General features: G+C 38.2%; 1 protein-coding gene across 13 annotated transcripts in view; it reads right to left on the bottom strand.

Moving 5' to 3' along the window:
* The window catches only part of DLG2 (discs large MAGUK scaffold protein 2), a 4,792,098-nt gene that overhangs the window by 773,479 nt on the left and 4,003,382 nt on the right, over nt 1-15,237 (bottom strand). For all 13 annotated transcript variants that reach the window (XM_044071159.1, XM_044071154.1, XM_044071155.1 and 10 more), the window contains one exon: nt 2,964-3,078. In XM_044071159.1, the coding sequence (XP_043927094.1) occupies nt 2,964-3,078 (115 nt within the window). The remainder of the gene's footprint in view (nt 1-2,963; nt 3,079-15,237) is intronic.

A 15,237-nucleotide genomic window follows, 5' to 3' on the forward strand; every position in this document is an offset into this window, starting at 1 on the left:
CCAGTGTGTTTTAAGGTAAAGTTTCAAATTTTGTTTAAATAGTGTTAAAGAGGACATAGATATAAGTTCATTTGGAAGTTGGTTCCAGTATTTTCCAACAACATTACAGAACAGAGAGTCACCAGAGATATTGTTAGATATACTTGTGGATACTAGTAATTTCTTGGATGAGCGTAAGTTATTAAGGTTTTTATATGGGGTAAAAAGGTTTGATAGTATTGGAGTTTTAGTTGGTTGGAAGAAGGTTTCATGGACAATGATAGGTTGTTTATAATGGATTTGGTTTTGTAGCTCAAGCCAGCCTAGTTGTTTCAGATTATGACAGTGGTGGGCTCTGAAAGAGGAGGCTGTGGCAAATCTAGCTATGTTATTATAAGAGTTTGACAGTTTGTTGAGGTTGTTTTTAGTCAGATTTGTATATATGGATGAAGCATAGAGGAGTGTGGAGATTAAATGGGTAAGGGCAATAGAAGTTCTAACTTGTGGAGTAAGGAATGGCTTTATTCTATACAGGGAGCCCAGTTTCCTGTTTATAGTTTTTATAGTATAGTTAATCTGAGTTTCATAGGTAAGGTTATTGTCTATTGTTATACCTAGAAGTTTAGTGGTTAGGTCTGGAGATATAATGGTACCGTTACTGGATAGGACTGAGAAGTTAATTGGTCTGGACTTGCGGGTGGGTGTGAAGAGCAATAGTTTTGTCTTTTTGGGGTTCAGGAGGTGGCAACAGTGTAAAAAACAGTTTTCTACTACAGTAAACAATTCTCTGGGTTAAGGACTGTAGTTCAGATGAAGATTTAGCTGAGCAGATGATTGTAGAATCATCTGCATATTGAATACAGGTAGCTTGAGTAATTGCTAGATGAAGGTCATTTATATAGATTGAGAATAGGAGGGGACCAAGAATTGAGCCCTGAGGGACTCCTAGTGTAACGGGGAGATGTAAAGATAGGTTATTGTCCCAAAGCACCACTTGTTGTCTGTTGTTAAGGTATGATTGGAACCATTGAATAACCAGTGAATCTAGGGAAAGAGATCTTAGTACATTTATAAGTAAATGATGGTTGACCATATCAAAAGCTTTGGAAAGGTCAATAAAGAGTGCTGAGGAGAGGGTGTTGTTATTTTTGTCATGATTGATACTGTCTGAGAAGGACAGTAGAGCAGTGGTAGTACTATAAAATGGTCTGAAACCATGTTGGCAATTTGTGAGTAGATTATTTTGCAGTAAATGATCAAGTAGTTGTTTATGGATACATCTTTCCATTATTTTAGCTAAAGGAGAAAGTAATGCTATTGGACGGTAGTTGAAGTAGTCGTTAGACTTGCCACCTTTGTGTAGGGGGATGATGTGTAAGATTTTTCAGATGGAAGGAATATTTTCCTCTTGTAAGGTTCTATTTATCAGGATTGATATCGGGTAGGCTATAGCTTTGGCAGCTTTTTGGAGATATTCTGCTGGTAGGTTATCGGCTGATGGGGTTGATGGTTTAAGTTTTTGAAGAAGATTACAGATAAGGTGAGTTAGGACTGGTTGCCAGTGGAATATAGGGAGTGAATTTGTTATAGGATTTGGGTGACTAGAATTCTGAGTTGTTATTTGATTGGCCAGTGATTGGATGGCCTCTGTGAAGAAGGTATTAAAGGCGTTTGCTGTTTGTTTGGGATCTTTGGGGTTGGCTCCTGTAAGCGTTATAAAGTTATATAAAAGTTATATAATTTATAAAACCATATCAAATGTAAAATCTATTTTTTATTTAATTTGAAATATGATGCCATGTATTGCAAGCAGTGCTTTCCAAAGATGCACTGTAAAGTGTAACAGTAGACAACAAGACCTTTTTTTGGCTAAATAGCTATATCTGTCAATCTAAATGTATGTATAGAAATACACACACAAACACACACACACACACACACACACACACACACACACACACACACACACACACACACACACACACACACACCAATTTATCTATATATCTATCTATCTATAGATACATCGATATAGATATGTATGGAATTGTGGTATTTCCATTGCGGTAACACTGAACCACTAATAATCAAAATTTTAAGTTTGAAACACAAATAATCATCATAAAAAAGCCATACATACATAGATATATACTACGTCCATGATCATACTACAGTAAGGAAGGAACAAATTCACTGATTCCCAATGTTCCACAACTTAATAATTAAAAAAAAAAAAGACAGACAAACACAATACTTTCAAATAGCTGATTTTCAATCAGTTGTACTGGCTTTTAACACTTCAACAAAAGGAACTGAGGAGGAAAGGTAGTTAACCCACATATATGACTCCCAATCCTTGGTAACTGTCAAGCTCCAGTTCCTCTCCCCAGTGAGCCCACTCATCTCTCTTGGAGGTCAAAGCAATAATGCTCATATATTCCCCCTTTTTGTGAGGGTTAAATGGTGGTAGTACTGCTGTCTACCTTTTTGGGGCCTAGTGGCGTTTGCTATGGCCTTCCTGCTTCTCCTGCACATGTCTGCTACTTAGCAAGAGATTGGCATAGAGTGTAATTGTGTAAGAGGCATGTTTCTTGCTTTTGGGAAAGTCATCCCCATAGATGACCTGATCCCTTTAAGTCAAATGCTTCTGGTGACTGCCAGTCTCCACTAGGGATTCTATACAGTGTGTGCATTCTGCGCGTGCACCCCTCAAACCTTCTGTCATAGAGAGATGAATGGGCTCTTTCTCATTATTTGCCTGTCAACATAAAATAAACATCTGAATAAATGAAACTATAATTTGCGTAAATAATTATCTTAAGAATTATTCACTCAGGTGATAGAATCTTAAAACACAGTAAATTAAATAACACACGACTCTTGTTTTTGTTCTAAACATCATTAATGATTATATGTAGTATGAGTGATGTCCTATGGCTGATATTCAAGCACCGTGTACACCTATAGAATATGGCAGTACTTACCTAACATATAGCGATCGCTTCTGATTTGTTCTCAGTGAGCCAGATCCAGAACTCATACTGTGGTTCATCATCTGCTCTCTTAGGTCATGGATTTTTGCTTCAAATCGAGCGTATTCTGTTGGAAGAAAAAAAAAGATCTTATATTCACTGTTTGTAGAATTAAATATGTATAGAAAGTTAAACTGTTACATTACACTCTATTGAAAAATGAGTTATAGTATGATTACAACAGCTAATGCACTCTTGTCATTTACCGGCTCATTGTAGGAAAACTGCAACGATAAAATGACAGCTGTGTCTGAAGTGGTATGGTCTTAACTGCAATAAGATGACAGATTTAAAAAAAAACATACTACTTACAGCAAGTGCACATGAACTATACAAAAACAGCTCTGCTCCTTACTTCTCTATGCAGATTACTGCATTTGTAAAACTTGCCTCATAGCCAGTGCTGACTGAAACAATCAGAAACATTGTTGATGTGTATGTGTAAGTCTTACAATATACATTATAGTAGCCTTGGTGCAACTTTGAGTGGCTTTGAAATGAAAATTGTCTTAGCACCAACAATGACACCCAGATTTACAAGCTACTTTGCAGGTATTAGCAGATATACTGGAAATACTAAAGCTATTCTGCATGTCTTAGTTCTTACCTAATACTAGATGCCAGAAAATAATTCATGGGTATTAAATCAAGCTTACATTTATGGTTTAGGTAACATAATGAAAATGCTCAACAGAAGTGTATATTAGATATAACAAAGACTGATAGAAAGTAAGTATGCCCAAGTAAAGACATTTCTGACAAGCATAAGGATACAATTTGAAAGTTGTTGTTCTTCCTTCCACTTTTCCCAGTTAGGGGTCACCACAGCAGAATGCCGGTCCGCTAATGATTGGCAGTTGATTTTTACAGTGCCGAGGTGCCAGCCCGATGCCCAACCTTCAACGATGGCATGCCCATTCACGCATGTCTTTCGAATGCCACTCGACCACATGGAGGACATGCAGACTCCACACAGAAGGCGCTCCAGCTGAGAATCGAACTGGAGAACCTCTTGCTGTGGGGCGACAATGCTACCACTGCACCACTGCGCAAAGGATACAATTTGAAAGTATATACTACTTTTATAGTGCTGTGCCTGAATATCAGAGTGATTGTAAAACTGCTATTATCAACAGCCAACTTCCTCAAGTCTGATCCTTCTAAAATATTTTTTTTCACATTTATGACAAGCATACTATTATTTTCATAGGGAGCGTTGAACATTTATGTGGATGTACCCCTATCCTCTCACTTCACATTACTGTTTCAAAGCCTAATGCACATCAGAGTTCAAAAGCATTTTACTTCTACATCAGATTGGGAGAAAATGGAATAGTTTCTCCAATCTTTTAGGACACTGTACATCGCATCAGACACTAGAGCTTTGACAGTCTGTATGACAACACTGATGACTTCACTAACATGCTGTAAATATGCTATTTGTTGTTCAGGGAATGCTAATTAACATTCTGCATTTTCACGACTGCTTGTAAAGCAATGCAGCTGTGGCAGAAAGCAGAAACAAACATTGCAAACCGAATAAAACTCATGCAAACTACTGTAACATATACAAATTCTACTGACAAATCTACTTTGCCTTATATGAGAAATGCTGTATCAAGGTACATAACATAAAAATAGATTTCTACATAATACAGTCTGCAAACAGAAACTACTATTAACCTACAAAGTGATGCTTCAACCATGTATTTTCTTTAGAAATAACAGAGAAGAAGACATCATAATGTGTGCATATCTTGTCTGTCATGCATTTTTGCTTTATCACCAGGCTTTTCCTGGTTAGGGGTCGCCACAGCAGAACTCCAGCCCACTCATGATCTACAGTGAATTTTTAAGGTGCCGAGTTGCCAGCCCGACGCCCAACCTTCAAGGAAGGCACAACCACACACACGCACCTACCTGCATGTCTTTAAATGTCACTTGACTGTGGGGAGGACATGCAGACTCCACACAGTAGGCGCTCCAGCCGAGAATCGAATGGGAGAACCTCTTGCTATGAGGCAACAATGCTAACTGCTGCACCATGGTTGCAGATTTGCCTTTAATGCTGGAAATAAGAAGGCAGAAGGCTTGGAATGAGATGGCTGCTGCATTGCAACATGGGTAGTGTGGTCTTTTGGAAAATGCATTTAATTAAGTTACCTTACTCCTGATTAGAAAATTAAGATGGGTGTTTAAGAGGTCATGCTGTATTGTAAATCAGTGTGCATATCTCTTTAAGAAACCTCCTGTGGGCATGTACTAAGTGTGTTGATTACTGAGTCTATGCAGGGACAGAGAGCCATTTTGTAGCAAGCAATTGAGATGTATGCATGTATGTGTGTACGCTCTATCTGTTAATCACTTTGTTTATATTTACTGATGCTTCTTTCCATCCTGATGTGTTTCTGTATAATAAAGGATCTTAAATGAACTTCCCCGCCTGCTTCTCTTCCATGGATTAGGGGATGAGTGACACTATATGTTCAATGAATAGTGAGGAAATAGTGTCCTGTCTTCTCTTAGAAATGAATTCCCTGATATTTATTGTAAGTGTTATAACAGTCTGTGATTGAAAATGGTCTAATCCTAATCACTGCACTTACCTAAATAAATACTGCATATATAAATATCAATATGCACTTTATTTTGGAATAATGATTGTAAAATGTCAGTTTTACTTTGCTTTCTTTTTGAAGTATGTCTCCAAAATATCTGTTTACTTCCACATTATACTAGTCCTATATTCAATATATCAGATAAACTGCAACAGCTTTCCTCTTCAGTTTTACAGGTACACACATACATAACTACACACACTGTATGGATAAGTATTACAAATCCAGTCTGCTCGACTATATTTAATACAATATTTTAAAGCTTTCTGACCAAAATAATTGTACAATTACATTTATACTAGAAAGGGCTGTATCACTATCCTCTTGAAACATCAATTTTCTTTCTTTGTTCATACATTTTGATCATTGAAACGTACACTCTGCCCCAGTGTGTTGGCACCAACTATATTTCTTCATTTCTAAAAGATGAAATAAATGTATGGCTTTAAAATATTTGCATATCAATATTACATTTCTTTTGACCCTTCATAAGGTAGTGACTATGCCATTTCCCATTCTTGCTTTTAAACTTGTTAGCCTTTGAACTGTTCCATTTATAAAGTATCTTGGCTTGGTTTCCATATGGCAGTACTCAGTGCCTGGCGTATGACTGGAATTTGTCAACGCCCTGAAAGGTGATTAACAATTGTTAAGGTCTTGCACTTGAGTAGTACTCAACTAGGTTGTCTGTTTCCTGTTATTAGAGCATAATCGCAACACTCCCTACACTACAAAGAGATTTCATCTGCAGAACTCATGAGTATAGCCTAGGATGATCCGCCCTGAATCTTTGGTATTGTTTACTGTTGCTGTTTGAAGATTTACATGCTTAATATACCTTTTTTCCTGTATTGTTACAGACAGAATTTGTAGAATTACTTGGTTGGTGAAAAAATTACAATCCTGTTGTCAGATGGCATTCAATTTAGAAATGTAGGATAACACTGCAATCCCACACGAGAGTGGTCATTTTGTTATGGACATCTTTGTTACACACACTAGGCCGATTTTGCCTTAAATAAAAAGAAAATATCCACAGAAAGTTTCAGATACCAAAGTGTAATGTTTCATTTATGAATAGTGAATTAGTGTTACAGTATTTCACATGACTGTTGATGCTGACATTTGGAATTTAGTTCATAAAGGTAATTCTAGAGTTTGTCACCATTTAGCAACAGAAAATGGCAAGAATTTAGTGATCAAAGATATGTTACATTAGTAATGAAATAGACAATAAAAAAAAAAAAATTCACATTTCACATATCCAAAAAAAAAAAAACAAAAACTAGGGAGAGCATTATACAGAAATAAACAATTTCTCACCAAAGCAAGCAAAGATTTTCAATAGCAAATTCCCACCTTATCTCTTCTCCTTTATGCCTCCAGTATATATATTAAGTCTAAGTGATCAATCTAAGCTAACACAATGCTACAACAACAAAAATTAATTAAATTACAGGCACTGCATCTGGTACCACACCACTGTCTCTCACTTGCTGAACTGGGCTGGTTTGAACTCCTCCTCCCCTTCCAGTGGTATCAACTCTCACTCCACCACAAACTAAGTAAACCATCCACTAAATGTCCCATCCTCAGAATCTCATCACTCCTATGCAGCCACACCAGACCACTACACCAGCACCAGAAACAAAAAAACTCACAGAAGCCAATAACTCTGCTGACTGAAGCAACTCTCTCTTGCACACTAGCCAAGCCAAATTCATGGAACTCACTCCCACCCACCTCCGTGCCATCATGCACCAACTTCACAACTTTATTAAACAACTTAACAAACTAAAACAAAACACAAAAATTGCCCCACTCTACTCTTGTCCACCCCACATCATCCAACTCCAATTTCTACCTTTCTTCTACCTTGACTATAGCAGTTGAAGATGCTTGATGATAGAAAGCTCATAGCCCTAGCATTTTCTATTATACAGCAGGAACTTCCTTCCCTGTACATTTCTTCACAGATAAAGATTACTTCAATATGCATTATTGTAATTGTCTACTGATGTACTATGTTCTTCATCCGTAAATATGTTGTAAAAATTGTTAATATGTAATTGTTCACTATAATCCAATGTCACTTATTTTAGGTGTTTTTTTTTCTCCCTTTTCTCCATCCCGGCCTCCTTTTCTCCTCGGACTCCCCAAATGAACAAATAATCACCCATGAACAATAAATAATAACAATTTCAATGGTGTCAACTCCTGTTAGTGAAGAGTTTAAAATTATGTTTTTATTTATTTATTTTTTACAGCTGTTAATGTGGGAAATTACTAGAACTGTTATTAAGTTATTCAAAAATGATACTTGTTATTTATTTATTTATTTTATTTATTTATTTCTTCACATCTGTTACTGTGGAAAATTACCAGGACTCCTTGAATAATGATATATTCTATCTCTGTGAGAAATAGCCGTGATTTATTCACAACATATCCGTATATATCTCTCTATATCTATACCTATGTGTATATATATATATATATATATATATATATATATATATATATATATATATTTGTTGTTGTTGTGTCTTTCGGCTTTTTCCCGGTTAGGGGTCGCCACAGCGGAACTCCCGTCCGCTAATGATTGGCAGTAGATTTTTATGTGCTGAGTTGCCAGCCCTGACGCACAACCTTCAACGAAAGTATGCCCATTCACGCATGTCTCCAGACAGAAGACGCTCTAATTGAAAATCGAATGGGACATCTTACTGTCAGGCGACAGCACTACTGCAGCACCACCACCGCAGTTTATATACATATATATATATATATATATATATATATATATATATATATATATATATATATATATATATATATATATATATATAGGCTCATAGGTTCATACTAGGCTATCTGCCCTAGGGCATTTATAAGCCTAGGCAGAGTGTGTTTGGCTTTCGCCACCCATTTTAAATGAATTTTGCTATGCCCTTTTTCGAGGTTAGTATACTGTGCCTCTGTCTAACAGTGACACAGAAGTGATACCTGGGGTAAACCTACTATCTCCCATCCACTCATCAAGATTCCTCTTGAAGAGAGTCAATGAAGGACTCTGCCTAACCTGGACTGGAATTTTATTCCAGAGTGAAGGGAGCCTCTGGGTTATGAATCTGTCCCTCCAGCATGTCCTATTTATTTCAGTGCTGAGGTTCAAGTCTCTCAAGCGTGTAGTTCGATGGGATATGGATTTTCTGAGGTGCAGCATGTCCGGGTTGGACATGGCTTTATACGTCAGGCACAGATCGCCTCTGAGCAGGCGGTATGCCACTGAGTAGAGCTGGAGTTTCTTTAACCGGGCAGCATAATGCATCTGTTTGAGCCCTTTGATCCTCTTGGTGAGGTACTTTTGGGGTCTTTCCAGTTGCTGCAGGTGTCTGGTAAGGTACATCCCAAAAGGGGCATTGTGCTCAATTATGGGCCTGATGAGGGATGAGTAAAGAGGCACGATGACCTCCCCTGATCTAGATGTGAATCCCTTCATGATTAGGTGGGCTATATAAAATGTTTTTCTAACAACTTTGGCCACGTGATTGTCAAATGAGAGATTGCTATCAACTTGGGTCCCCAGGTCCCTAATTACTTCTTCTGTACTTAATGGATTACTACCTATGTGGTAATTTGTGGGCACTTTGTTTTTCCAAAGGGGATGACTATACACTTTTTGGCGTTTAGCTTGAGGCCATGGCTCTGGCACCAGTTGTCTGTTTCTATGAGGCCCTTTTGTAGGATGCTTGTGTCGGCTGGAGAGTCTATTATGGTGCCCAGTTTGCAGTCATCTGCGAACTTGGTCAGCCACAGTCCTTCCGTGTTAGCCTGTACCTCCGAGAAATATATACCGAACAAGAGAGGTCTCAGGACTGAGCCTTGTGGGATGCCACATGTAACTGGTTTGGAGTCTGACATGGCTCCAGCAATTCTAACCATGTGGGTTCTGTCCTTGAGCCAGTTTGCAACCCATCTAGTGACATAGGGATTTTTATTTAAGCTGGTGAGCTTATCTATAATGCCCAAGTGGGGTATTGTATCGAAGGCTTTTGCAAGGTCCAGATAGGCTGTGTGGACCACCTTCCCCTCATCAATGGCCTTGGTGACTGTTTCAAAGAAATCGACCAGGTTTAAGAGGCAGGATCTGCCCTTAACAAAGCCAAACTGGGTAGGATCCAGTGTCTGTAGGTCCCCAATATCTTTATTTATGAGGTCCATGATGATCCTTTCCATAGCTTTGCAGACCAAGCTAGTCAAGCTTATGGGGCGATCCATTGAGGCACCACTTTTGTGGAAAGGGACCACTGTTGCTGTACACCACTCTTTGGGTACATATCCTGTAGTAAGGCTGAGATTGAACAGTAGTTTTATGTTTGGGTTTAGTTCTAATTGGAGTTCATGTAGGACGCAGCCCAGGACACCGTCTGGTCCCATTGATGCTGTGTTTTTTGCTTTGGAGAGGGCGGCTCTTACCTGAGCATCTGAGATGTCAGGGGGCAGCACTCTGCTGGGATAGATATTTGCCCTTTTGGTGGGAGGGGGAGAAGTTTGCGCTGAACCTGTCAGCTAAGATGTTGGCAATGTCTGTGGGTTCGGTGTATTTTTTGTCATTTTGGTCTAATTCTGAGTATATCTGGAAATTCCCACCCAGGTTCCTAACATAACTAAAGAAAGCCTTGTGATTATCCTTAGTGTCCTGTGCAATTTTTCTCTCGAAGCTGGTCTTAGACGATTTTATGAGTGCCTGCAGTTTTTTGCTAATACTGATCAGAGATGCCTTCCCTTTTTGGGATTTTGCTCTGTCATGTAGTAGCTTCCTCCTTCTATTGTATAGTTTGTTTATGGCTGGGGTCCACCAGACAGGACGCCTAACTTTGGAGGATTGGGTCTTGGTTTTATTTGGGATTGCATGATCCATGCATTCCTGAAGGTGTTCATAGAATACTTTTATAAAGGATTCTGCGGTCTGGGCCGTATTTTCCACAGGCCCGGGGGCTTTGAAGGATTCCACCTCGGTTTTGAGGAGTGTGAAATTTGCTTTAGAGAAGTTTTTCACTGTGGTTTTCTGGGCAGAGGCTGGGTTCGGGATGTGAATATCTAGTGAGATTAGTTTATATATATATATATATATATATGTATGTATATATATATATATATATATATATATATATATATATATATATGTGTGTGTGTGTGTGTGTGTGTGTGTATATATATATATATATATATATATATATATATATATATATACACATATGTATATATATAATATGTAAATACGAGAGAAAACAATACAAGCACAACTCATGGCACACCTAACACCAATCTCCTCTCCCCTACTCAACACGGCTTCCCTAGCCAGAGCACCATGACTGCCCTTCTTTCCTTTCTTGAAACCATAAACCTTGAATGTGAATCAGGCAAGTTCATATCCACACTATTCCTAGATCTGTCAAAGGCCTTTGACACCATCTCACACAACCTACTTATATACCACCTCTTCACCTTACACCTCTCTCCTACCACCATAGCCTGGTTTTCCAGCTACTTGTTAAACCGCCAACAAGCTGTCCAATGGAAAACTTCAACCGCCCCCTTCCTTCCCACACCCACAGGTGTCCCACAAGGTTCTGTTCTTGGCCCTCTTCTCTTCAACCTATTCATTAACAACTTTCCCCAATTCATCCCAGACTCATCTATCATCCAATATACAGATGACTCAACAATCATCTGCTCAGCCTTCTCTTCCTCCTAGCAAAAACCCAACTAGCCTTCTCCAAAACAGAAACCTGGATACAGTCTAACTATCTGGCAGTAATGCAAATAAAACCAAACTAATGTTTTTTTCCTCTACCAAAAACTCCACTGACAAATCCACATTCACCATACAGAGCCAAAACAATACCCTCCTTGAAATTGTTCCCAACACCAAGCTTCTTGGCATCATTATTGATGAAGAACTAAAATTTGACACCCACATCCACTCCACAATCAAGATAACCCACCAAAAGTTAGGTCTCCTCTACAGGCACAACCACTTCATAAGCCCCTCTACCCATCAAACTCTTGCATCCACTTTCCTACTCCCCTCCCTTATGTATGGTGCCACTCTTTTCACCAATCTCCATCTTGGCCTTCAGTCCTAACTTGAATCCTGCTACCACAAGATCTCCAAATTTGCAACCAATTCAAAAAACTCATCCCAGCACTGCCACTCCCTCCTTACCCTCAGCTGACTTGAACTACCCAACTACCTCAGTTACCTACAACTCACCATTGCCCACAAGCTCATCTTTAAACCTGCCAACTGCCCAGCTCTCTCTACTTCCTTAAAACCTTATTTTCCCAACTGCTCACTCAGATCCAAAAACCAAAATCTCTTTCAGGTCCACAAACCTGCGCAACCTCTTGGCCATCTACTGCTCCTTAGCTAAACAGTGGAACTCTCTCTTCCCACACACCTATGCAACTTACCTAATCATACAAATTTCAAATTTCAGCTACTCTCTCATCTTTCTTCCAAATGGGAATGCCCATGCCACTCTCCAACTTAACCCCCCCATTCCACCTTGCACTGACTCATCCAACTATCTCTACTATTACTTCATCCCACCCAAAACAATCCCTCCCCTACTAAAAACTAATTTTCTCTCTAATATCTATTGTACTATACTCTCCAATCTCAAATATACTATTATCCTCTCCATGCATAATATTTTCCTAACCTACTAATGGCTAGTAGCTATATATTTTGAAATGCTAAACCTCCAATTGAGTTTATAACAAAAATATTCACTTTATGTAAATGTTGACATTTCTGCATTGAATCTTGTCTTTTCATTTTTGTAACATTCTGACAAGCCAATTGCAAATATCATGGAGCTTATCTGTAAATGTTTAATTAGCTGTATGATCTATGTCCATGTGAAATGTAACTTGTAATTATTGTGGAGCTTTTCTCTTCGGGCCTCCACTGAAAACCCACTCTTCTTGGCCCAGTGGACTTCCCCAGTCATCAAACTTTAATAAATAAATAAAGTTATTGTTGTGACTTTCGGCTTTTCCCGGTTAGGGGTCGCCACAGCGGAACTTCGGTCTGCTAATGATTGGTAGTTGATTTTTACGTGCCGAGTTACCAGCCCTGATGCACAACCTTCAATGAAGGTACGCCCATTCATGCATGTCTCCATGCAGAAGACGCTCTAGCTGAGACTCAAACCAGGCAGCGTCTTACTGTGAGGTGACAACGCTACCGCAGCACCACTACCGCGGGTCTTAATAAATAAATAAAGTAAATAAATAAAATATATGTGTTAGTGTGTGTGTTTGTGTGTGTGTGTGTGTGTGTGTGTGTGTGTGTGTGTGTGTGTGTGTGTGTGTGTGTGTGTGTGAGTGTATTTATTTCAACCATTAAGGTAGTTTAAAAATAATGAGCCATCATATAAATATTAAAGTGTGCATTACTTTAGTTATTTGCATAGTGAAAAGAAAAGCATCATAATAATGCAGTATCTATAGTGTATATAAAAAAAATTAAATTTTGTATAACATATTTGTTTACTTCAGTGTGGAGTAATTTTTACCAAAGTGCATTAATTTTGTATAGCTGAGAAACCCTACACAGATATGCCTTGAGAATTTTCAAAAGTGTTTCATTATTTTTAAAGGTTTTATAACTGCAGAATTGTTACAATTCATGTTTTATTTGTTTAATTGTTGATATTTTAAAGAGGTAAACATATTAACCCCAGCATACTTGTTTCAGGCATTGCCTGGATTGAATGATAAATAACATACTAACATAGGAATAGCATGTAGAGAAATAATGATGTTCAACCCCCTGAAAAATATATTACTTTATTCAGCAAGATCATTTGGGTTCCAGGTCCCTTCAGAATTACGTCACCCATAGTAAAAAGCATGTTTTGTAGTCATTCCTTTATTAAACATTAGTTCAATATGCACTTTTTGTATGTACAGTATGTAGTACATTTGAGAGGAGGCATTCTCACATTTGACAGGAGACATTTGTCTGATGTTTTGTTTCAGCATACATTTCTAGCAAGTACACAATGTATGGCCAGAGATTGTGAAGGCAAACCAAGATGAAGGTCATGCAAAAAGCATTTCTTTTGCTTGGTAGTACATGATAATTGTAATAATGATTTTCTGGACAACTGTGGAGTATGAAAGACACTTTTTTTTTTGAAACAGTACACTGCGTGGAAAGTTCTTCTTTCTTCATGATGTTTTGTTTATCTAAGACACTGAATGTATTAAGATGGTACAGGAAGCAAAGCTTTCACTAACCACCTCATTTGTATCTTTGCGAATTTCACATTCTTGATGTTTATTATTGTGACATGGAATCTAGTAGATTATACATGCAGTACATACTGAAGTCTGATCATCTGTCTGCTCATGATTGGCAGTGGAGTTTTACAGTGTCAAGTTGCCAGCCCGGCACCCAGTCTTCCACAGAAGGCACACACATGCACACACTCACACTTAGGGACAATTTACTGTACAATCCACCTACTGCATGTCTTTGGGATGTGGGAGGAAACCGTAGCACCCGGAGGAAACCCACGTGACGACAGGGTGGACATGCAGACTCCGCACAGAAGGCACCCCAGCCGAGAATCGAACCAGAGAACCTCTTGCTGTGAGGCGGCAATGCTAACCGCTGCACCACCATGGCTGACCTATTGTGTTCAAATCCATGTATTAGTATATATGAGAAATTTTCTTGAGAAATTTAATATCTGCTTCTAGTATTGGACAGTATAAAGTATAAGTAATGACAAGCGGTGACAATGCCTTCTGTAGAGCAGGGAGAATATGGTAAATCTAATGTAAAGTGCTTAGTGAGTACTTTGAAGACCCTACCATTACCCTGTAAATAGTTGACTTTATCTCTGATGAGGGTCTTAGATAGCCCAAAAGCGAATGTTTAGAATTCAGACATCTACAGAATCTGTACTCAGTAACACCCAAAATACTTCTGTGATTCTTTTCCAGAGCTGCTATTATGAGACCTTTATACAGGCTCACGACAGGAATTAGCAGGACCAACCGATATAAAAGCTTCTTTATTTGTGTTAAATTCAGCCGATATGGCCCAAAAACACCACAGACACTACAGCAATTGATTCAGCCAATGCGGCCCAAAGACACCACAGACAGTTCAAAAGTTGAGTGCGCTTTCCCTTTGCCCAATGCAAAGCTTTGTCAGAACAAACAAACCCAAATGAATCAATGAATATATAACTTCCTGTTCAATTAATCAATTAAATAATTGCAATAACGTTCTGTGTCATATTCCATTGACCTATACTTATGCAGAGTGTGTACGAATCTATTACTTTGAAAAATGTATATTTAAAACCAAATGTGTATAAATAGCAGAACATTTAAAATGTTCCCGAAATGTTGTTAGAAACTATTCGCCGAACCAAAAACCAGTTTCTTTGTATACAACCTAAATTGCATAAACATTAAAATTGTCAACAACATAAATTTGAGTCAACAATAATCCTAATGTATAAAATCAAAAAATCAAAAAAGTCAATATTCTTTAAATAATGTTACAATATGTGCAT

This window comes from Protopterus annectens, chromosome 5.part0 (assembly GCF_019279795.1).
Source record: "Protopterus annectens isolate FY-2018-M chromosome 5.part0, PAN1.0, whole genome shotgun sequence".
NCBI lineage: Eukaryota > Metazoa > Chordata > Ceratodontiformes > Protopteridae > Protopterus > Protopterus annectens.